At 35.9% G+C, this 23,271-nt stretch overlaps 2 protein-coding genes across 4 annotated transcripts in view; one reads left to right on the forward strand and one right to left on the reverse strand.

The window, feature by feature from the left end:
• LOC128507307 (F-actin-uncapping protein LRRC16A) overlaps positions 1–7,863 on the reverse strand; it is a 40,640-nt gene extending 32,777 nt beyond the window's left edge. For both annotated transcript variants that reach the window (XM_053478093.1, XM_053478086.1), the window contains exons 1-2: positions 7,511–7,863; positions 3,211–3,308 (exon numbers count right to left, since the gene is read on the reverse strand). In XM_053478093.1, coding sequence (XP_053334068.1) covers positions 3,211–3,308; positions 7,511–7,544 — 132 coding nt within the window. In that variant the 5' untranslated portion in view covers positions 7,545–7,863. The remainder of the gene's footprint in view (positions 1–3,210; positions 3,309–7,510) is intronic.
• Positions 7,864–11,833: 3,970 nt separating this feature from the next.
• On the forward strand, positions 11,834–23,020 carry proza (protein Z, vitamin K-dependent plasma glycoprotein a). 2 transcript variants are annotated; one of them, XM_053489907.1, is made up of 10 exons: positions 11,834–11,968; positions 13,908–14,018; positions 14,113–14,297; positions 14,696–14,720; positions 15,574–15,687; positions 17,407–17,535; positions 20,279–20,394; positions 20,481–20,598; positions 21,339–21,655; positions 21,760–23,020. In XM_053489907.1, exons 2-10 carry the CDS (start codon positions 13,943–13,945, stop codon positions 21,967–21,969), a joined length of 1,290 nt encoding a protein of 429 aa, XP_053345882.1. In that variant the 5' UTR covers positions 11,834–11,968; positions 13,908–13,942; the 3' UTR covers positions 21,970–23,020. The 2 variants fall into 2 exon arrangements, with proteins under 2 accessions (XP_053345882.1, XP_053345890.1); XM_053489915.1 differs by having other exon boundaries at positions 14,128–14,297.
• Positions 23,021–23,271: the final 251 nt, after the last annotated feature.

Consider the following 23,271-nt stretch of genomic DNA (forward strand, 5'->3'; position numbering starts at 1 on the left):
TAATAATTATTATTTGGTGGAATTTTAAATACACAAAGTCTACCTATTCACCTGCATTTAACCTTTTGCTATTCTTTTGTAAAAGCTGAGGAGCTTTTAGCACAGAGCAGCTACAATAATAATAATAATAATAATAATAATAATAATAAAAGCATACAGCCATTAATATGGTAAAGATTTTTGTGTTAATATACAATGTCTTCAATAGTATATATGTCTTTTATTAAAGCAAAATTTACTTTTTAATAATTTTTGGACATGCACACAAGTCTCCAGTGTGTGTGTGTGTGTGTGTGTGTGTGCATATAAATACAAGTAGACTGTCGATTTAATCCTTGTTTTTTTTGACACTGTGATTTTCAGTTTGATTCAACAGCACTAATGTTTATTGTCTGACTTGTCTCAAACAGCTATATTTCGTTCTATTAAAAGTATTGAAAACAACTAAAAATATCTAAAAAAAAATGTTGTGTCATTTGTGTTGTTCATTGTTTAAATGCTATGTCTTGCACAAAGTAATAATCTTTTTTCCTGACAATGGTCTGACCCATACTCCATTCCAGTAGGTGGTGGTATTGCACCAACCGCCCATAAAGTCAACCGAAGAAGTGATACTCTTGTGTAAAAATGTATCTAAATGTAAATAAAACTATTTTTAAGGAATCTATAAATTTTAGATAATTGAATGAACAACATTTTTTTTTTTATTAATTTTGATTCAAAAATGAACTGAATGATTCAAGTACCGACAAAATGATAGATTAAATCACACAGCATTAGCGTTTACAGACAAAATAAGAGAATGAGTCATTCTCTCTTTTAATGAAGATGAAAAAAAAAAAACCTCCTGGGCTTCTTTTTCTTTAAATTCTTGTTTTTTTGAGCTCTAATTGGCTGGAAACATTCACTTCAACAAAGGGTAGGGGAAGTGGGTTGGGCTACAGGAGCTCATTTGCATTTAAACCTACAGACACTGAAACAGCGTGTGTGTATCAGGAGCGAAACAGGAGGAATTTTAAGAAAGCCAGTATTTATAATCTTATGATATGGAGTTATATTTCACCTGAACAACTTCAAAGGCATTTATGTGAACATGCAACATGCTCTTTAGCTCATGAATCACAAATCCTTTGTAAATCCTGTTTGCCAATCGGTTTACACAATTACTCCGGGTGTTCCCAAGATGCTGGCATGTGTTCCTAAACTCCTCTGAAATTCATAGCCTGAATTTCCAGTTTATTAAATCAGTCGATCTACAAGTTACTTAAAAAAACAGAACAAAACTGTGATCTTGCATACCAGCAGATGTTTAACATAGCCTCGGGGAAAGAAATCCGATTACAGCAGCTTGTAACCACACCCTCCAGACACACACACACACACACACACACTTGCACAAAAATGAAGAGGGTGTGTATCTAAGCACCTGCCATTTCAGCTCCATGAGCTTTGAACTGATGTTACTGAGGCATGACTTCACTACAGTTTACAGCAGTGAGATTACGACACTGCTGGAGCTGATTATCGAAGCGACGATTTATGCTATACTGTACTTCAGCATCTGGCTCACATACAGCTCGATGACGAGAAACCGACATCTCAGACACAACAAACACCAGAACTTTCACTTGGACCTCTTACAGCCCAGAAGTGACATGTTACACAAATTATTAGACTTGGATGCCCACAACTGGGTAAATGTTTTGGGTTTTCATGCTTCGTAATGCCCCTTGACACATTTTGGTGTAGATTTCTCATGCTCTCTAGAACCACTAAGATTGCAAATTTGGACATAAAAAGTGCTTTGCAGAAGTTTTAAACCAATCCATATTTCTTTATATTTCGCTACCAAAGAGCTAAACATTCTCATATTTCAATGTAGTCTTGAGGAATCGTCTTCCTGAAGGGGTCTTATTTTCAGTTCAGTCTCTGTATCTGACCATTTTCAAAAGATTTATTTTTTGTTTGTTAAGCCGCACATAGACATACAAATTATTGAAGCATAATAATCAGTCTAACTAAAGGCATGAACCAGTGAGAAACAGGTGCAGATGATGACAGATGATCAGTATACTGATTAGTATACTGTTGGAACAGATGAGAGGGGAAATGTGGTCGCTGCTGAGTTTGTTACATAAAAAAGCAATTTTAATTAGATCTTCTTAGTCACAAAAAAACATCTATTCTCATTTCTTTAATTTAATCTACATTATTTACTTTAATATGAAGAAATGGGGGCTCAAGACTTTTGTCGGTACTGTATATTTACATGCTTCTGAGTTAAGGAGGTGATGTAATTTAGAAACTATTAGAACTACTTTTAACTTTTGAATCTTTGAACATCAAAGCAGGATTCTTTTTTCTGTTGATTCCTTGAGAGAGTCTAAAACATCATGACAGGAAGTTAGATTTCTTTCTTTTTTTTTTTTTTTAATAAAACCCTTTTTCTTGTCCCAAAAAAGATTTTATTCATATGTTATGTTCATACCATAGTATGGAGCACAATGTGATGACGAGATATCTTGTTCCTATTTGTAAAGTATATTTTACTTTTACAGTACATTTGCACTAGTTAATCTTATTTTTCTAACATATTCTCTTATTACAGTATATTTTACTTTGTATAGCATATTTTACTAGTTAATTTTATTTTTTTAAAGTATTTCTTTCATTCCTATTATTTCTTATGTATAAGCTTTTAGCTTTTACTATTTTTTTTTTTTTAAGGTCACTGGCAGTCGTATAAGCATTTCACTGCATATCGTACTGTGTATGACTGTGTATGTGACAAATAAAATTTGAATTTGAATTTGATTTGAGGTTGTGGTTAAGTGCCAGGTTTATGATAGAGTGCTGGTATTGGGGCTGCAACTCAGTTTGGTGTAGATTTAGTGGTAGACAGATAATGCTGAAAAGAGAAGCACCAACATCAAGAGAGATAAGATGAAAGTGGGGTCCTATCATCTAAAATTCACTTTTAAGTAATTTTTAGACATTCGGGTTGGTTTCCAGTGTGTACGAAAAGAAAACAAAAGAAAAAAAAACATCCTCTGTTTTCTTTAAAAAAAAAAAAAATTATCCACTTGGGTATAAACAAGTCAGTTAGATCTTTCCCCTATTGTAACCTCATATAAGAAGAGCCCTTATAATAAAGTCACTTTGGTAAAGCTAATCATCCTTTGCTGCAGCACCTGCACAGGTTTCACTCACCAGGATTCGGATGTCCTGTTTGTCACCTCTGCCCTCCAGCTGCACCTTCTTTGTCAGGCTCAGTTTGAGCTGCCGGCCCACCGCCTCCTGCACGCTCTCTACATAACACACGAGACAGACAGACAGACAGAAAGACAGATAAACACCACTTCACTCATCATGTGCTTCTGTATCATGTAAACTCCTGTACAATCCCACAGAGAGGTTTATTATACAGATGTTCACAGAATGAGATCACGCATCACCGTTTCGCATCTCTGCAGTTTGTGTGTGTGTGTAGTTATAAACCTTCCGCTAACTCTATCATTACCTAAAGGCTTGACTTTTAGCCTCTCGCCTCTTCCAGTCTTTAACTTGGTATCAAAATCAAATGGGAAATGAGCCGATGACATCATCGCTGGAATTTTTACTCTGAATTTGGGGATGGCGGGCACGTGAAAAAAATCTCCAAAGAGAGAAAGAGAGTCTGTGTGTGTTTGGGGGTGGGTGTTATCAAAGGCACAGAGAAGTCATGAAAGGGAGGCAGATAAAAAGAGCGAGTGAGGTCATCTTAAGAGAAAAAAGGGAAAAAAATAGTGTATACATTGTATATGGCCATAATGACTCGAAGTTTGCGTTTATTTACCACTTTCCTGGTTACTAAATACACATACTTACTGGCCATTTTAATAGGAACACCTGTCTGACTGTATACTTTTTCATGTGACAGCAGAAGAGAAGTTCAAGGCTACAGTTGGCACCATTCCACGAAAAACCAGACTATTTAAGATTATAAAAACATCCCCTGCTCTTTTCACAGTCTCCAACTTTCTGGTTTGGGTGAGCTTGTGCCTTTGGTACACTAAGATCCCCTTTTTTTTCTCAGGGGCTTGCCTGATTAGAACCAAATATTTTCCTCTGGTGGTGGTGTTGTTTTTAATTAATATGCAACGTATCATTGATACTAAGTCGCACAAACACGGCAGCCCAATTTTTTTAAACGTGAAGTTTAAAATTATACTGTAAAATTTAGCAAAATCATACAAGACTCACACTCGTATAACTAAATTATTTCGAAATAATATTTTGGCATCTGTGTTCCTCAACACACTTGTGGAGTAAAGATAGCATGAACAGCATATTTTATAACTTTCTAAATAAAAAAGGATTTTCTAAAAACTGCTAGAATTGATTTATCTTTGTTTATAGCCAGCATACTGTATGTGCACCATATATTCTTTTCTGCTAATCACAGTCATTAAGAGTGGTTATTTAAGTGATTGTAGCCTTTCTGTCAGCTCCAGCCAGTCTGGTCTCTTAAACAAGATCACTGGATTTTTTATTCATTTATTTTTTTTAAATACACTATTTTGTGAAAGGACTATTGTGTGTACGGATTCCAGTTGATCATTTACATTTTTTTAAACTCATTTTTTTTATTTAAAATTACTCATTTTTAAGGGCCTTGCTCAAGGACTCAACAGTGCCAACTTGGAGGTTGTGGGGTTTGAACCTGGGATCTTCCGAACCGTAGTCCAATGCCTTAACCACTGAGCTACCCCTGGCCCACAGCATTCTGATGTTTGATACGATCCTGGCATGATCAGCATGTTTGATACGAACATTAACTGAAGCTCTTGACCTGTACTGTATCTTCACTGCTGTTGTGAGACATATGATCGGCTGATTGTATAACTGCACAAACAAGCGAAGAATAGAGAGGGAGAGGAAGAGAAGGAGGGAGAAGAGAAGTTATCAGTGGTTAAGGTTAAGTTCAAGACCTGAGTTTAGTAATAACAGGAATAAGAAAAAGCAGCACTGAAACTTCACTGGAGTGTAAATGCATCGATACTGTAACTTACACACTGAGTGCAATGTGTTAAAATGTTAATTCTCATCAGTCAGCTCTTACACACATCCACCCACCCACACACTCACATATATACATACACACACAAAAACAGTGTACTGTCTATGAGTGTGTATTTTATGTGCAGTGGGTAACTGTTGTGTTCCTTATTGTAGATTACTCAAATGATAAAATACTTTTGCCTGAAATATCTTGTTTCTGAAGCATCATCCATACCACAAAGACCCGATAGATGGAGTGTGACACGTCTGTCTTTGCCACAGGTTATCTATCTCTTCTGAGGCTCTGTTAGACTTTGGGATCTTGCTCACCTCCATAGGACCGAAGCTGAGCCGGTCCAGATGCCTATTTGAGCTTTAACGTCTACAATGAGTTCCTTGGATATAATGTTTTTTTTTTGTCTGACCAGCCTTACTGTAAGTGTGTGTATTCATATCCCACAAATCATTTAAGTTTGTCACAGTGGTTTCATTCTTTCTCTTAACTATCTATGATAAGACGGCTGACATTTATACAGAATTACTCATTATAATATCATTATATTACTTTCAGTATTGTCTGAGATGTGTTTAGACAAGCCGCCCTGTGTTGAGCAAATGATAACAGACCGGTAATGATTCCTGCCCCATCAGAGGGACGACCCATGTTAGATGTTTTGGAGATAAAGTCAGAGAGGCCAGATTGAGGTGGTTTGGACGTGTTCATTGGAGAGATTGTGAGCAAATATCAGAAGAAGGATGCTGAGGTTGGAGCTCCAGGCAGGAGGTCTAGATGAAGACCAAAGAGGAGATTTATGGATGCAGTGAGAGAGGACATGAAGTTAGTTGGTGTGAGAGAAGAGGATGCAGAGGACAGGGTTATATGGAGGCAAATGATTTGCTGTGGCGACCTCTAAAAGAGAACAGCCGAAAGACAACAGAGAAGAATGATTCATGCAGATTAACCTAATCAGCATGTCTTTGGACTGTGGGAGGAAACTGGAGTACTCGGAGGAAACCCAGCAAGCACGGGGAGAACATGCAAACTTCACTGTGCTGCCCCCTGGAATCTAATGATTTTTTTTTTTACATGAGTGTAAAGTTATAATAAAAAAAAAGTGTCTGGTTTATATAAATAGCGGACATTTTACTGTACACATATCAATAATGAAGCTATTTTTTTAGAACTTTTGTAAAATGTACTTATTTAGTTAATTAGTTAACTAGTACTTAGAATCGTATTAACAGTTTATTAGTGCTAGAGGGGTTCCTGGTTGTAAAGTGTGAATATGAGGATCCCTGTTTTTAAACTGGCAATAACTTTTTTATGCGTTAAAATAAAATAAAGAAAAGCAAGAAAGAAAAAGAAAAAAAATTTTTTTTGAAATGTTTGTCGACACACACCCTGGTTTCTATAGGGAAGTAGTGCACATACAGTAAGTGCAAACTGTAATTTTTTTTCAATCACAATTATTTGTAATGTAATGATTTACAAACATATTTTTTATTTATTATTATTATTAGTAGTAGTAGTAGTAGTGTAATATTTATTTTATAAAAAATTTTATACATAAAAAAATCTATACATAAAAAAATCTATATTTTTTTTATTGCAGCTTTGTAAATTTAACATATGTTTTCATTTTTAAAGTCTTTTTAGTCTACCTGACCTTTCTTTATTTAGGTCATAAGCAGTCATAGAAGCAATTTACTGCATATCATAATATGTATGGTCGTGCATGTAACAATTCGAATTTTAGATTGCTAGCAGTAGTAGTAATGTAAGTTATAGTGGTGGTGGCGTTTTTATTTTTGTTTATTTTTGTTACCCATCATTGACGGTTAAAAAGTTTGTACAAACAGTTAAAAGGTTATGACTAAAAATAAGCTGATCAGGTTTAAAGTAATTAGTGATTTTATAGCATTACATAATATTGGTTTTCACTGGATTGGTGACGAAATATTAGGAAATTTTTATTAGTTCACTCCAAGTTTTTGAATCTATATTTTATCTTATCACAAAAAATAGAAATATTTATATTTATTAAAAAATTTATATTGAGCAAGTAGCCTAATTTGTAAGTAGATTATTAAATCCACAATTCTTATGGTGCAGGTTAAACTTCAGGCAAGTACTGCAAAAGTTTCATTAAATTCTGTCCGGTTGTGAATTTAAGACGCGCCCACTGTTTGACGCAGACGCAGTACGATGTCAGAACTTGTGGTTTATAATCTGCCACATAACTGATTACATTTATATAAGTTTAACTTTAGGCAGATATTTAAGAGCTGCGAAAGTTTCATCAAATTCTGTTCAGCCACTTATTATTATTATTATTATTACACTTGTTAAAGTTAAACTGCATCACACTGCATGAGTTGTGTCTCACCTGTGGACTCGGGTAGAAATCAGTCTCTCTCTGTGTTCAATGATAATAATAATAATAATATTTATAATAAGAACTCATCTCACCCATGAGTTCCTTTGAGAAGTCCTCTGAAACCATCTTCACCAACACAAATCCACAATCCAGCAGTGAGGGAAAACAAGATTTACTCCTGATTGAAACTCAATCCAAATGCCTATGCCTGTGTGTGTGTGTGTGTGTGAGAGTGCAGGAGCGTGTGTAAACCTGTCCTGCAGTTTAATCTCACTATCAGGTAAAAACCCTGCAGCTCTGTCCTGCTGCTGCTCAGACTCCCAGCTGCTTTTCTTCCTCATTTACTTATTTTTTTCAATTATTTATTAATAATAATAATACTCATAATAATATTATGGTTTTTATTAATATTATTATAACTCTCCTCCTGTAATGAACAGCTTCCACCGAGCGCAGAGAGTGTTTAAACACACACGGAACTGAAACGGAGTTTGGACTCTGCAGGGGCGGAGCCAGGGGTTTCGGGTCCTTCTAGGAATGCGCTCGCTCTCATAAGCCACGCCCACTCTACGAGTGAGATTCCATTAAAACACGCCTATAAACTCTAAACCACGCCCACGGAGCATACCTCCGGCCAGATCCCTATGGAAAGCCAAATCGTTCAGAAGCACGTGGAGATTTGTAGGTGTTTATGTTTAAGATAAGATTAAATAAATAAATACTTAATGATATCATTTTAATATTAATAATATTTAATATTTACAGCAGCTGTAACAGAATAACACATACACAGCTATAGGGAAACAATAAAAAATAAAATAAACCAAGTAATAAACCCAAGTAAAGCACTGTCGCCCACAGGGTGCGGGTTCGATTCCCGCCTCTGGCCTGTGTGCCAAGAGTTTCTCTCAGTGCTTGGTGGGTTTCCACCCATAGTACATGCTAATTAGTGTTCCCAAATTGCTGGTATTTTAAGGACCCACCACAGTCGTAAAAATGGGAATAAATAACATTTAAAATATTTAACTCAATTTTAGTATTTTTAGCAATCTCCTTTTAGGGCCTGTCCACACGGAGACGCGTTTCGCTGTATACGTGTACATTTTTTATCGTATTGGCGTTTCGTCCACACGGATCCGGCGTTTTAGGAGACTGAAACCGCTATTTTTTGAAACCGGGTCCCAAAGTGGATAAATCTGAAAATGACACCCTTGCGTCTTCGTGTGTACGGCCAATCCGTATATTTTGTGAAACGATGATGTCATCACATCACGTGTCGGCTGCGTCACACGTAACAGCAACAACAATAATGGCGGACTAGCCTACTAGCTTTATTACAGCAAAATCTATTGCTTCTATGCAACTGTTATGAGCAACAAGCGATAATGGAAAACACCATCTTGGTTCGTATACAGCGCGCAAGGTTATGCGCATGCTTAAAGTCTTCTTCTCCGTGTATAGTGTATCTCTATGGCAGAATTACAGCGCCCCATACTGGTCTGGCATATATACTACACCGTTTTCAGTGGTTTCGTGTGTACGCAGATATTTCTTGAGAGGACGCCGTGTTCACGAAAAAAAAATGATCGGATAGGAAACGCACCAGCTTCGTGTGGACGGAGTCTTAGTTGTTTTCCTTGTTTAATGCAGGACAATAATTTGACACTTCTGAAACAGAATAACATCCTCGCCTGAACCACAGAATGTATCTACTGACATGGTTGATATGCCTGCATTTATTGCATAACTGATTGCTATGAAAAGCTCCTCACTGCGTCAGTTAGGGTTTAATGACTTTTTGCAGGTGAAACTGTAGAAATGATCCTATGGAAGGCTTTTAACTATGAGCTTAGTTAAATCCAAATAGTGGCATTTTTAAATATACATGGGCTGTGTATTCATCTTATTCGGTGACAATTGTAGAGTCTGTTAAGGCCCTAGGCAAGGAAAAAGAATGCAAAGTCCATCACCATTATCTTATAAATAATCTGACACCAACAACAAAAATTGTGAAATCTGAATATTTTTTAATTCCAAACTTTACAGTGTTATTTTCAAAATATAAAAAACATAAATGCCTTGTAAAAAATATATAAAGGACATTTTTTTTTTTTTTAAAGGTCAGGTCTCCCCTACTGTCCACTTTAACGCAACAGGAGTTTGAAATTAGCCCTTGGGTGCCCCATATTGGCTAAATTAATAAACACAAGCTTGGAGTCTTAAAATAACCCTAAAGCATGATATACAGAGCTTTACAGAGATCCCCACAAACCTGTAGATTTCTCTCCAGTGACAAAATGTTGTAAGGTTTAATTATGTAAATCGAGTTTTCAAATTTTTTGATCAGCATTAAGTTCACACATACAGCCTTCTTCAAAAGTATTGGAACAACAAGGCCGAATTTTTCTTTTGTTCGCTATACACTCAAGATATTTTGTTAACTAAGGTCAAAAAATTAATATGATACAACAGATTGCAATCTAAGCTTTTATTGTATGATGCTTACATCTAGATGTGTTAACCAACTTATAAAATGGTAACTTTTGTCAGAATTCATTAAAAAAAATATTGGAACATGCAATTAAGGGGCTTTCACACAATCCTTTAACTGGGTTTACATTACCATCCCGAAGTGACTTACTGTAAATAGAATGTTTTTACCCCAATACCCAATACCCCCCCACAAAACCAAAACCGAATAAAAAATGTTTTGCTTATAATGTAAATGTAGCCCCTTACTTTGATCCTCAACCAGTCCAATTATCAGACCGTAGGAAATCATAGGGTGATTGTTGTGAAGTTACATCAGACTTTTAAGTACATTAGGCCTATTTTATAGGTAACTGCGTAGCCAATTCGTAGAGGATTTAATTATGCAATGTCATAGAGTCATGCAACCAAGAAGTGTCAAGATTTTTTTTATTTGGCATGCTCTAGCAAAAAGTTTAGAAGTGTTATTTAAAATGGGACTCTTTTCAGATAGATTGACTGTTTACGCAAATCTCTGAATATCTACAATACAAAAGTTTGGGACACAAATTTGTTGAGTTCTTTTTTTAAACTGTAAAATAACACATATAACACTAGGTAATTAAGTAACAACAAAAACAACAACAAAACCCATCAAGCACCATGATGAAACTGTCTCTCATGAAGACCTCCCCAGGAAAGCGACACCAAAACTCAGGTATGCTGCAGAGGAGAAGTTCATTTAGTCACCAGCCTTAGAAATCACCAATTAACAACCAGCACCTTAGATTAGAGCCGTTATGAAGGATTTACAAAGAGTGAGTAGCAGATACATCTCAATATCAACTGTTTAAAGGAAATGATTGAGTCTTTTGTATAAATACAAGCGTTCGGCATTGTTTTACAGTGTAGAAAGACATAAAAATTAGGAATGAGAACATGTGCCAAAACTTTTGACTAAATATTGCTGTATGTCCTTTAAAAGATTTTAGGTCTTTTTGAGCCTCTGCAATAAATATAAATAATTGTTGTTCTTACACACACACACACACACACACATACATATATACAGTATATATACAGTATATATACAGTATATATGGATCGACAGCAGGGCAGCTCTCTGTCTTTATTAAGTTGCTTTTTCCCCCACACCAGGCCTCGGTTGACAAACAGGCAATCTTCTCATAGACAATATTACATCTTCCCTATATATATATATATATATATATATATATATATATTTATATATATATACTACCGTTTTAAAACATGTTTTTGTTTAGTGATTTATTTTATACATTCTACAACAATACCTGGGATTTCAAAACTTTAAAATCACACATATGGAATTAGGTAATTACGTACATAATGAAACTGGCTCTCATGAAGGCCATCCCAGGAGGACGAGACCAAAACCTACCTCTGCCACAGACGAGAAGTTCATTTAGAGTTATCAGTCTGAAAAATTACCAATTAACAGCACCTCAGATTAGAGGCATTATGAAGTCTCTACAGAGCAGAAGTAGCAGAAACATCTCAATATCAACTGTTCAAAGGATAATAATGCATTTTTTTGGACGCCTTCAGCATTCCTTTACAATGTAGAAAGAAATAAAAATTAGGAACCATCATGGAGTTAGAAAGTGTTTTAAAACTTTTGAACGGTAGTGTGTATATATATATATATATATATATATATATATATATATATATATATAATTTATTATGATTTAAATTATTATTTATTATTGTTGTTGCTTATTTATTTTTTATTATTATTTAATACTATTTAATTTAATTTAACTATTATTTAATGGATATTATGTTTCTTAAATAATAAATTTACAGTATAAAAGTCTGTAGCTACTCTTCCTCTCCTCAGGGATGGGGATTTAGTCAGGTCGAGCGCTCCCTCTAGTGTTTAAAGAGCAGTATTACACTAACCTTGATGGTAAACACGCCTTGCATGGTCTGAGAAGAGGATTTCAAACCGGGACTGATAAACAGGACGGCGTTGCATCCGGTGTATCTGGATAAATGTTGCTGATAAACAGGGGGTTGTTTTAAGGAAACGTCGGGTAAGCAGACTCTCAGATATATTATGATGTCTAATAATCAAGATTAGTGAGTAGTGATGGGATTGGTTATTAGATAATATATCATTAATTATATGATTATATATCATATAGAGTTCATTAGATAACTAAATGATTATGCAAGAATAAGGTCATTATTATTATTATTATAATTATTATTATTATATGAGGCACTGGGGAAAATGATATCAGTCTGTTTTGGGTTGTTGCCTATAATAGAATATAGAATAGGTTTGTATTGAACAATAATCTGTGCTGATTAGTTTACCAGAAAACAGAATGAAAATAAGCGTACTTCCCTAGTTTGGGTTTTATAAATCTTTGGCAAAATATCAAAAACATGTCTAAAATGATGTATCTAGTATGATAAGGTTTAGCATGTTCTCCTAGCATCGTTCATAATCTCCATCAATAAAGGCCTCTGGTACACATAGCTTTGTTTTTCAGTGGATAAAAGAAAAGGCCTGCAGCGGCCACCAGAGGGCAGTGTAGACACATATAACAAAGGCATTAGCGCGCGCGTGTCCATCAGTGGCGCCGAATGATTCAGCACTTATTGTGATACTGCATGTTGTGTTCATGGAGAACTCTTCACAGTGTCAAATCTCCTACATTATACAAGAAGTAAATAGACGCCCATAATTTTAGGATTGAATTAGTTTCAAAAGGCCCAGGTCATGACTCAGCTGAAGTATAATCAAGTTAATGGTAGAAAGGCGTGTTACTAGAAACAAATGCAAGTCACTCTGGATTAAAGCAGCTGTCAAAATAATTTTTTGCTTTAATGTGTCCAAGTAATATATATAAAAAAAACAAGCGAAAATAAATAATACATAAAGGAAACTTAAAACTTATGATTAAACATTTGACATTTTGACATATTTTGTAGCATTGTATTTAAATTTAAATTCAGTGATGTACATTTTCTTATTATAGATCTGAGCAGTTGAGGGTTCAGTACCGAGCTCATGGACCCAACAGGTGCAACTTGGTGGTGCTGGGATATGAACCCACTGCCTTATAAAACAGTTATAAAATACTTATGGTTGTGTTATGAAGGCCCTGTCTTACTTAACCTATTTTAACCCTTAACATTTATTACACCGTAATTACAAAATAAATCAATTGTGCAAAATATTGTTAAATGTTTTTGATGTTAATTGGATTCGTCTTTGGTAGGTGCTGTAATCCAGACTTGCATTTGTGTTTAGAAACACGCCTTTTTACCGTTAACAGAATTATACTTTAGCTGAGTCATGACCGGGGCCTTTTAAAACACCTCATGCGTATGTTAAATCCATGGGTGTCTGTTTACTGGTTGCATAACCATGCATGGGATAAAATATAGAATACGTGACTTTGGGAGTTGAGCAAACACCTTCTCCATATGATTTTTTTAAAAATGCATTTAATTTCTTTTGGAATTATTTATCATACTTTTTTAAGATAAAACCGCTATACTGCACTCTCAGAGTTTCTAATTCCTTTCTGTAGATAAAAAGCATAATTTCTTCACTTTACACACTTCTATTTTATTTCTATTTTACTTATAAATCGAGAAATTCATATTTTTATTACCATATTGCAATATTCTATTTTTAATTTGAACTCTTCGGTGTAAATAATTTCTTGCATTGAAATCCTCCCTTTTTAGGTCAGTTGTATAAGCATCATTTAATTTTTTTAACAATATATTTAAATCCAATTTGTTAAAGTAATTGAAGCATTGCTGATTTTAAAATGAATTCTATTATATTATATGTGCACTGCTATAAAAACCAGCCTGTGATATGGCTATCAAGCTGTTTTTAAAGGAGTCTGTATGTACAGTAGTGAAATGGTGAAAAGATCAATATTGTGATGATCAAAGGCTACTCAGTAAAGTAAATAGCTGTTTCGGGATGACCTTTAAACATTACAGGAGGACTCGGACTAGCTGCAGATTAAAACTCTACCATGGTGTGGCTGCATACAGCACTTCCCCTAACCCTGCTGTTGGGTTACGTGACAGCTGGACTGGACAAAAGCAGAGGTACGGATTTATATCTGATTTGATGTGACAGATTCGTGGTGACAGGTCAAATATACAGTAACAATTAAATTTTAATGCATCAACTGAGATTCAGATGATGTCACCTCAGTCCCAGTGTTCCTGGACCAGAAGGAGGCCAGTGAAGTCATAAGCCGCCAGAAGAGAGCGAACGAAGGAAACGAGGAGAATACGCTCCCCCACAACCTTGAGCGGGAGTGTCTGGAGGAAGTGTGTAATTATGAAGAAGCGAGAGAAGTGTTTCAGGACACTTACCGCACGGTGAGTCTCTGAGGCCGTCATCCACCTATGCAGTTTTAAAATTGCAGATTTATAGTCTATCATATAATATTGCATTATTATTATTATTATTATTATTATTATGGGTTTAACGATCCAAAATCCAGTTCACCCACAATCTCTAATTGAATGTTAGCAAAATGGTCAGATTAATGGCAGAAGTCCAAACAAGAAATTCATGACTGAGGATATATTTAAAAAAAGCAAGACCCTGTAATAATGAACTGAAAACGCTGAATCTAAATTGGGGACAGTAAACAGAAAATTAATAAGTGAGTAGAACTCTGGAGATACCGGCCTCTGCTGGAAGGTGGAAGAAGTACTGCACTGGGATGTTGTTTTAACAATATAGTCTTGTCTTTTCTTTTCTTTTATTATAGGATATCTTTTGGTCCGTGTACATAGGTAAGTAGAAATGCCTGCACATCATGTGTTTATCCTGTAAGTAACACTGTTGTATTCTAATTGCATGCAAATGGTCAAAACCTTATGGTGCACTTCTTACTTCCCGCAATACACAGCGGTGGCCAAAGTAATTGAGAGAAAAAAGGAAATCCAATGTTTGAATGATATTATTATTATTTTTTATGACACTTAAGACTATACACATAATTTGCAAATGAAATTTCGATGCAACAGTCAATATTTAGTATGAAGTCCTTTATTCTTCCAGTCATGCTGATTCTGACTGGGCATAGAGTCAGAAAGACGTCTGCAGAACTTTGACATCACCTGCCCCATCCATGCCTGCTTGATTGCTTCTTGAAGATCATGTACAGAAATTTGCTGTAGAAGTTTGCAATTTGCTTCAGAATTACAGTGTTATACAGAATAATAATAATTAATAATAATAATAATGATTCTTTTTCTTCTTCTTATTATTATTATTATTATTACACCCTGGCTTCAGGAAGTAAAAGTCTAGCCACATATTTGTTCCATCTGTTAACTAAACCAGTTGATTCTAATCAGCACAACTCTTCATCCATATAGGGGAGAACTGTTCTCACCTGTTTTGTGCACAGGGAAAACTACTGTATAATACATGGCATATGTTATTCTTTAAACACCACTGCAGAAGATGCATGGGTTTATAATTACATCTAAAAAATGTGGAAATATTTCCCACAAGCCTCAGCTTTTTTTCTCAATGCCCAATCAACATTAGTCCCTAGTTGGGCTACAGAAATTTCTAGATGTCTCGATGTCTCACAATGTTCATTATATTATTATTGTTCTAAATAACATTATTTTACAGATGGAGATCAGTGTGCAAACCAGCCGTGCAAAAATGGAGCCATGTGCTCAGATAGTGTTGGGGGTTACGACTGCATCTGCAAATCAGGATTTTCAGGGGTGCACTGTGAAACAGGTAAAAAATTTAATAAAAAAGAATTACACACACACACACACACAAAGGTGAGTCACATACAAATTATCCACACTCCAGTTATATTTAAATCTTTTGTCAAAATACTTGGTCTTCTGTTCAAGACTACTGTCTCTACAGTCACTGCTGTGCAGGTGTGAACGTGTTACATCAGTTCATTTGTAACTGCAGTGTGAGCAATAATGGATTCCTTTCTTGTGATTTGCACGAAAGCGGAGCAGCTTGCCGTGAATCATTTCTTGTGGTCTGAGGCTGTACCTGGTGCCACAACGACTCACAGTAGAGCATAAACAGAAGCATTTGGTTATCTGCAAGCTAAATTTTTAGCGATACTCTAAGGAAGGTGAAAGTTTCTTAAAGAGAATCATTACTGGTGATTCGTAGATTCATCTAGGGCTGCAACAACGAATTGATTAAATCGATAAAAATTGATTACTAAAAGAGTTGGCAACGAATTTCATAATCGATTTGTTGTGTCGCGTGACCTTTCACCTCACAGATACACACACACACACACACTCACTCACACACACACACACACTCTTTCTCTCTGCTCTACACAGAAACAGTGCTCTGTCGCGATTCTTTTCAAAGGTTAAGTGCAGGTTAATTTGTTTTATTTTTTACAGCAGTGATTCCGTTAGCGTGTTGTTAAAAAATTTATTTGGTTTACAAGTGTTTTGGAATACGAGCCACTTCCGGAATGAATTATGCTCGTAATCCAAGGTTTCACTGTATATATTTGGCAGATGTAAAGCATACATGTTTATGTTTTTTTTTGTTAGTCCGTTATTATTTTACTATTATTATTATTATTATTATTATAACAGCTCAAGGAGCAACATGATGTGCAAGTTCTAAAGATTTTAGTTCTGTTTTTGAATAAAGGGTTGGAAATGAATGCTTTTCTTGTTTTTAAAAAAATGTTTTTAAAATCAGATTCATCGTTTAATCTGGGAAAAAAACGTCAGATGAATCGATTATTAAAATAATCGTTTGTTGCAGCCCTAGATTCATCACTACGAGTCTAAGAGTAAACAGCAGAGTAAATGGACGGGAACATCCTCAATTAATCAATGCTTACAGTTTTCTGGGATTCTCAAATGCTAGTATCGTAACATTATCAATAAAAAGGTTGAACAATCAACAGTGCTTGTTAAAGTGAGATGCTTATTGAAAAGCTGAGGCCTAAACTTCGGATTAAAAACAGAGGACTTAATATCCATGGGTGTTGTGATCTCACATGACGATTCACGTCGGTACACTTCTGCACACACTGTTGACACTCTGCAAAAACTTTATTTTGAGGTGTTAAAGCATACTTAAGCTATAGTCCTGATCTCACTCCATCTGACTTTAACCTGTTTGGTCTGAAGTGAGCAGAACTACAAGGACTCACTTCTGATGAGGAAGTGAAGACAGCAGTGCATTTGTTGCTCACAGCTCAGCCTAAAAATTTTTATGAGTGAATACAAAACTAGTTGAAAGATGGACAAAGTGTATTAGAAAGCAATGAAATCATGTAAAAAAATGATGTATACGACTATAAGATAATTAAAATAAATTATATAGCCAGAGTGTGTATAATTTTTGACCTACCCTTGTGTGGTGATGTTTTTTCTCACAGCACTTGTAAATGCAAATGCTGCATTTGTCAGAATTGTCTGTTTAAACATATTTTTTTATTTATTTCTGTTACAGATCAGACCAAATGTGTCATTGATAAGAACAAAGGCTGTAGTCAGTTCTGCAAGCCAGGGTATCAATCGTATGAGTGTTCCTGCGCTTGGGGATGGAAGCTGCAGCAGAAAGAGAAATGTATACCTGCTGGTGAGCCTTCTTATTTCATTTGATATTTAGATACATGTCCATCTGCCTAGAATAACATAGCAGCAACTTAATAAGACCTGAGCAACCACTTGGTATGGTATGCTGTCATAACCACCAAGGATGACATAGTGACCATCTAACTCCACCATAGCAAATACAATATACTGTAAAACACCCCAGCTGCCAACTGGAACACTTCAGCAATTACCTTTAAACTTGTAAGTTTCATAACAAATCACTTCTGGCAGGTCTCAATTTCAACCTTCCCCAAGTTCTCCCACACCATGTCACTTCTCTGTTCTCTGCACTGGTTTCCTGTAGCTGTTTCCAGTACCTGCACTGTAGTTTCCTGTAGGAATGAAGGAAGACTTGCTTCCATATTTTTTTCTGTTCTGGCACCTAGGTGGTGGAATGAATTTCCTCTAGATGTCCATACAGCATCTGTATACGGAGTCTTTGACAATCTATACACAACCACTCAAGACATTCCTGTTTATTTAATAATTGGACTTGGGCAGATGCCCTTATCCAGAGCGACTTACATTTTTATCTCATTATACATCTGAGCAGTTGAGGGTTAAGGGTCTTGCTCAAGGGCCCAACAGAGACAACTTGGTGGTCATGGTATTTAAAACCTGGGGCAAACCCAGTGTAAGTATCTATCCAATAAAGGAAACTTTAAAGCACTTTTATTAAGCCGCTCTGGATATGAGCATCTGCCAAATGCCTAAATGTAAACGTAAATAACAAATGGCTAGCAACAAACTAGCACTGACATGGAATACCATAGCTGGTGCCTAGAAATACCAGCTTGGGATCACCACTTGGGATACCATTGGATAGCATTGAATCCCAAGTAACAATGTAAATCAACCTTGTAATCACTATAAAATGCTAGCAGCAATCTGGAATACCATAGCAACCACTCTAGAAGAACACATTAGGAGTCAGTTGTGAGACCACAGTAACTGCTAATCAACTGTCTAGAATACTATAATGCCCACCCGTGACACCATTTAAAGCACACCTATGGGACCTACTAATAACCTAGCAACCACATGTTATGTCAAAGCAACTCCCTCTTAACCACTAAGCATGGACCTGGGATTCACACCCCCAAAACCCTCAGGGATACAGCCAGAACTAGCAAACATTTAGAAAAACATAACATAATAGTCAACTAGTAGGCATCTGGATCTCCACAAAGACCACCCAGCAACAACTTGGCTACCACCCAGCAAATGTACAGTATGGCAATACTACATCAATATAGGCTACACCAACGAGATATTGAGACACTAGCAAGCATCTTGAATAACACTGACATCACCTAGCAACTTTAAAATAAATATTTCTAGGTGTGTCTATTTGTTAACATAGTTACTAAATCATGAGACAACATGAGCAGGCAAGTAAAAAGGAGGATGCTGTGTGAGGTGTCTGAATCTGTAGGCTGGATGACTGTTAGCTTTCAAAAAAAGAAATCAATGACTAGTTCAGGTTCCTCTTATCCCACTCACTGTGGGCCCTCTTCTCCTCCTAAAGAGGGAATTCATGCAGTCATGCTTTACCACAAATGACAGAATGCAATGGGTTCCACATATAAGGAAACTGTATGCTGTTAGATGAGTAATGCTGCATCAGCCAAAGAAAACTAAGGAGATTTGAAATTACTGCAACTGGGTTAGGAAACCTTTAACACATTATCACAACCTGGAAGGATAGTGCTGAACCATGAACCTTGTGGAAGAAATTGTGACATGGGAACTTGCACCAAACAGCAGTGTGTCTATAAGACAACCACTTGTTAGTGAGACTGATAAAAAAAAAAAAAGATTAAATTTGCTAGGGAACATGAAGATTAGATTTTGGAGCAATGGAAAAAGGACATCTGGTCTGATGAGTCCAGATTGAGTCTATTCCAGAGCAATGAGGATGTCGGGGTAAGGAGGGGAGCGCATGAAGCAAAGCACACATCATGCATAAAGGCCACAATACAAGCCACTGGAGGCAGTGTTATAATCTGTGGTTGCTTCAGTTGGTCAGATCACAGAGTAACAGACTCCACAGACAAAAATGCAGAAAACCCGAACGGGTGCTTTATTGACAATGAATGGTGTATGGTTGTGGATGAGATGTGGATAAGAAGAGTCTTATCTGGTATGGTGCTCGAGCTGATGGATGGATGATCACAGACGGGAAGGATGATGAACAACATGGAGGTAGGAGAGACGATTAAACGAGAGGGCAGGGGACGAGGCGTAGAAAGATTGTTGTGAGAGGCAGATGACGGAGTATTTGTCTGTAATGGAGATCAGACGCTGGGTGACGGGAAGTGAGGTATATTTATTTTGTGTTGGCGATGAGTTTCAGGTGTGTGTGTTTAGAATTCGGGTGAATGGGGGCATTGACTGAGGGCAGAGCTTGTTGTTTCCGTGGAAGTATGTGTGTGAGTGTGTTTCAAACAAACAAAAATACACTTTTGGGTTAAACTGTCATAGTAATCTATTTTTTTTAAGTGGGAAATATCAAATTAAATCTAAATTAAAATAATTAAAATAATATTTTGTAGGTACAAATAAAATACTAATTATTTTTTTGTAAATAGCATGTGTATAAAATCTGATGTAAAGTACATTTAGGTACAATATCAATTATTATTATTATTATTATTGTTTTCCAGTCAGCTGCTTTGTTTAAGGATTAAACTCCTATTTTAACACAGTGTTTTATTTTCTCTCAGTGTCGTTCCCATGTGGGAAGGTAAGCAGTCTGAGCCAGTGGGACAGCCGGCAGTCCAGCAACATGCGCTCGGAGTACGGAGGACTGGACTGCAATGCTGAAGAGTGTCCCTGGCAGGTACACCATCTTAGAACAAGCATGCACATTAACATTAATACACTCTGCACTTGTCTCGGTAATTTTTTTTCCTGTCACATATCAAGGCTCTGCTGCGGAACAGTGTGTCAAGCGGGTTTTGCAGTGGTGTTATCATTAAAGAGAACTTTGTACTGACCACTGCGCAGTGTGCACACAAACACAAGGATTTCCAGGTGGCTGTGGGTAAGTGATGCTAAATTTTAATACTAAAACACAAAAAGCATACACAAAAAGTCAACGTTCCTAGAGCTCCAGCGAATTGTGGAAAAAATGCAAATTTTGGATGTGGTTAAAAATGCAAATAAATGCCTGTTTTTGTAGTTTAAACCCCAAATATGTCCCCAAATATACTCCTATACTCCCAAAAGTACAGACATCTCTGTACTGCTGTGTCTCTACTTAATAGTTTATTCTTAAAACGCATAAAAAAGTATATATTCCCACGGGGGAAAAAAATTGTGGAGAATATTTGCGGGCGTTTACCCAAACAATCATTTGTTAGGTTCCAAGAAAAAGTCCGTAAACAACTAAAGCCGCGACCTCTGAACCGCGACTTTGCAGTGGTTGACTGTATTATGTTGTGAAAAGTAATATTCTGCATTCTGAGACCCTGAAGACCCTTGCAAAATAAAATAAAAAAGAATAAAAATTAATAATAAAATTTATCAATCAGCTTGTGTATATGGGAAAGTTTACCATTTTCACTCGATTTTTTTCTTAAACAAGCAAATGATGTTAAAAAATACACTTTTTTAAAATAAATTATGACCTCAAAACTTATCCCATACACCTGAAAACTTTGTCAATTTCTTTCACCTAATTTATCAATAATTAAATAGTGATAATTAAAAGTACAAAATAGGTAAATATTTTATACACTTCTATTCATTTTCATTAAAACAGCAGTAACACTTTTGTTACAGGAAAGAGGGTGACATCCAGTGAGGTTGATGAACAGACCCTGTATGTAAAGCAGGTGTATATTCATCCTCTTTACCTGGAAGGGAAACCAGAAAATGATCTAGCAGTGATAGAGCTGAGGGACAAGATCATCTTTAAGAAGAGGGTTCTACCAGCCTGCCTGCCTGAGAGAGATTTTGCAGAAAGCGTCTTGATGTCGGGCGACTACATGGGCGTGGTTACTGGTTGGAAAGACACCTCCGAGTTTCTCGGAAAACTCAGGCTAAATCATCTGTCTTACAGCAAACTGCAAGCTTGTGTGGCGCGCCATTCAGGCCAGGTGAAAAGATTTCTCCATTTCTATTTAACAGAAATTTGTTGTCGCATTTACTATATGTGCTGACCGAAGGGTTTAAATTGAACCATTTTTGTTCTGGCTTTAAGGTTAACAACAAGATGGCGTGCACCCTGCCACGTTCTAAAGCTGATTGCTCCTTCAGCTCAGGCAGTCCCATCCTCACCTTGTACAGAGAGGTCTTCTTTCTCACCGGCGTCGTGAGTCAGTCCCCAGAGATGGATTGCAAGAACGGTTATGTCTTTCAGAAGGTGTCCCGGTTCCTTCCATGGTTAAAGAATGTAATGGGCTCTGTATAAAACGTGGAATGCTGTCTATTAGCTTACATTCCAGTTTTCCAGTGTGATATTTTTAAAGTGTTTTCAAGCATGTCTCAGAACAGAGCATGAAATGCATTATGCTTGATGTTTTTCCCTAACAGGTGACACTTTCTGCTTTAATTCCTGTAGCAAAGTAATGAACACATACACACATCTGTAATACACTGCTTCATTTATACATACTGTATACTGCACTGTGCAAAAGTCTTGACCCCTCTAATTTCTCCATTTTTTTGCTTGTAAAGAGCTAAACTTCTTTGTATTTTAATGTAGTTCTCAGGGCTTCCTTGAGGATTTTTTTGTCTCTTAGTTTAGTCAAGTCCCTGTACCTGAGCAGTTTCAGATGAATGTTTTTTGTTTGTTAAGCAACATAGTGACCTATGAACCATTCAAGAATAAAAAAACATAAGGTATGAACCAGTGAGTAACAGGTGCAGATGATGACAGATGACTTTGAGGAACAAAGGAGAAGGTAAATGAGGTTTCTGCTAAGGCTGTTGCTTAAACAACCAAGTTTTAAATTGTATTTTTAGGCACTTTGCAGCTTGTCTCAGTAAAACATTTATTCCTGTTTCTTTAATTTAATTAGACGAAAAGAGAAGAGGCTTGAGACTATTGCACAGCCTCATATATGTTCATATTCATGTATGTATTTGCTTTCTGCTGTCTACTTTTTGGAATGGAATGAAACTATCAATAGTATGAAATACTACACATGTACTGGTCATTATAATGTTTTAAGTCTAATTTAAAGACGGAAATTTAAATCTAAAGTACATTAATTTAATGTCTTATTTAAATCTAAACTACATTACCTCTTTACATGGTGTATTCAGATTTAAGGCTTTCGTAGTAATGATATGCGGAAATATTACAAAAATTTAACTTCTATATGTAATATTAAATGATTATCATATTTAATAGCCATACTATCACACTGGATTCTTTGCAACCTAACCATTTTGCTAAATCTCTTTTCTGTTTTATTATTGTGGATTATCCTTTTATTAAAATTTATGTTTTCTCCCTTTGTGATATATATTTTTAATATTTTCCTTACCCATTTTATTAACTAAGCCAGAACTACAGAACCGCATAAAATTACTGTTCCTAACAAATTAACAAACAAACAAACAAACAAACAAACAGAAAGTATTATATAATGATATACCTACTGAGTATGATATAAGGACAGGATTGTGAATTATATGCTATGTTATACAGTATATAACACCTTTTCTACCTTATTTTACTAGTGTCAGATTATTATTAAGCACTCTC

This window comes from Clarias gariepinus, chromosome 2 (assembly GCF_024256425.1).
Source record: "Clarias gariepinus isolate MV-2021 ecotype Netherlands chromosome 2, CGAR_prim_01v2, whole genome shotgun sequence".
In the NCBI taxonomy this organism is placed as follows: domain Eukaryota; kingdom Metazoa; phylum Chordata; class Actinopteri; order Siluriformes; family Clariidae; genus Clarias; species Clarias gariepinus.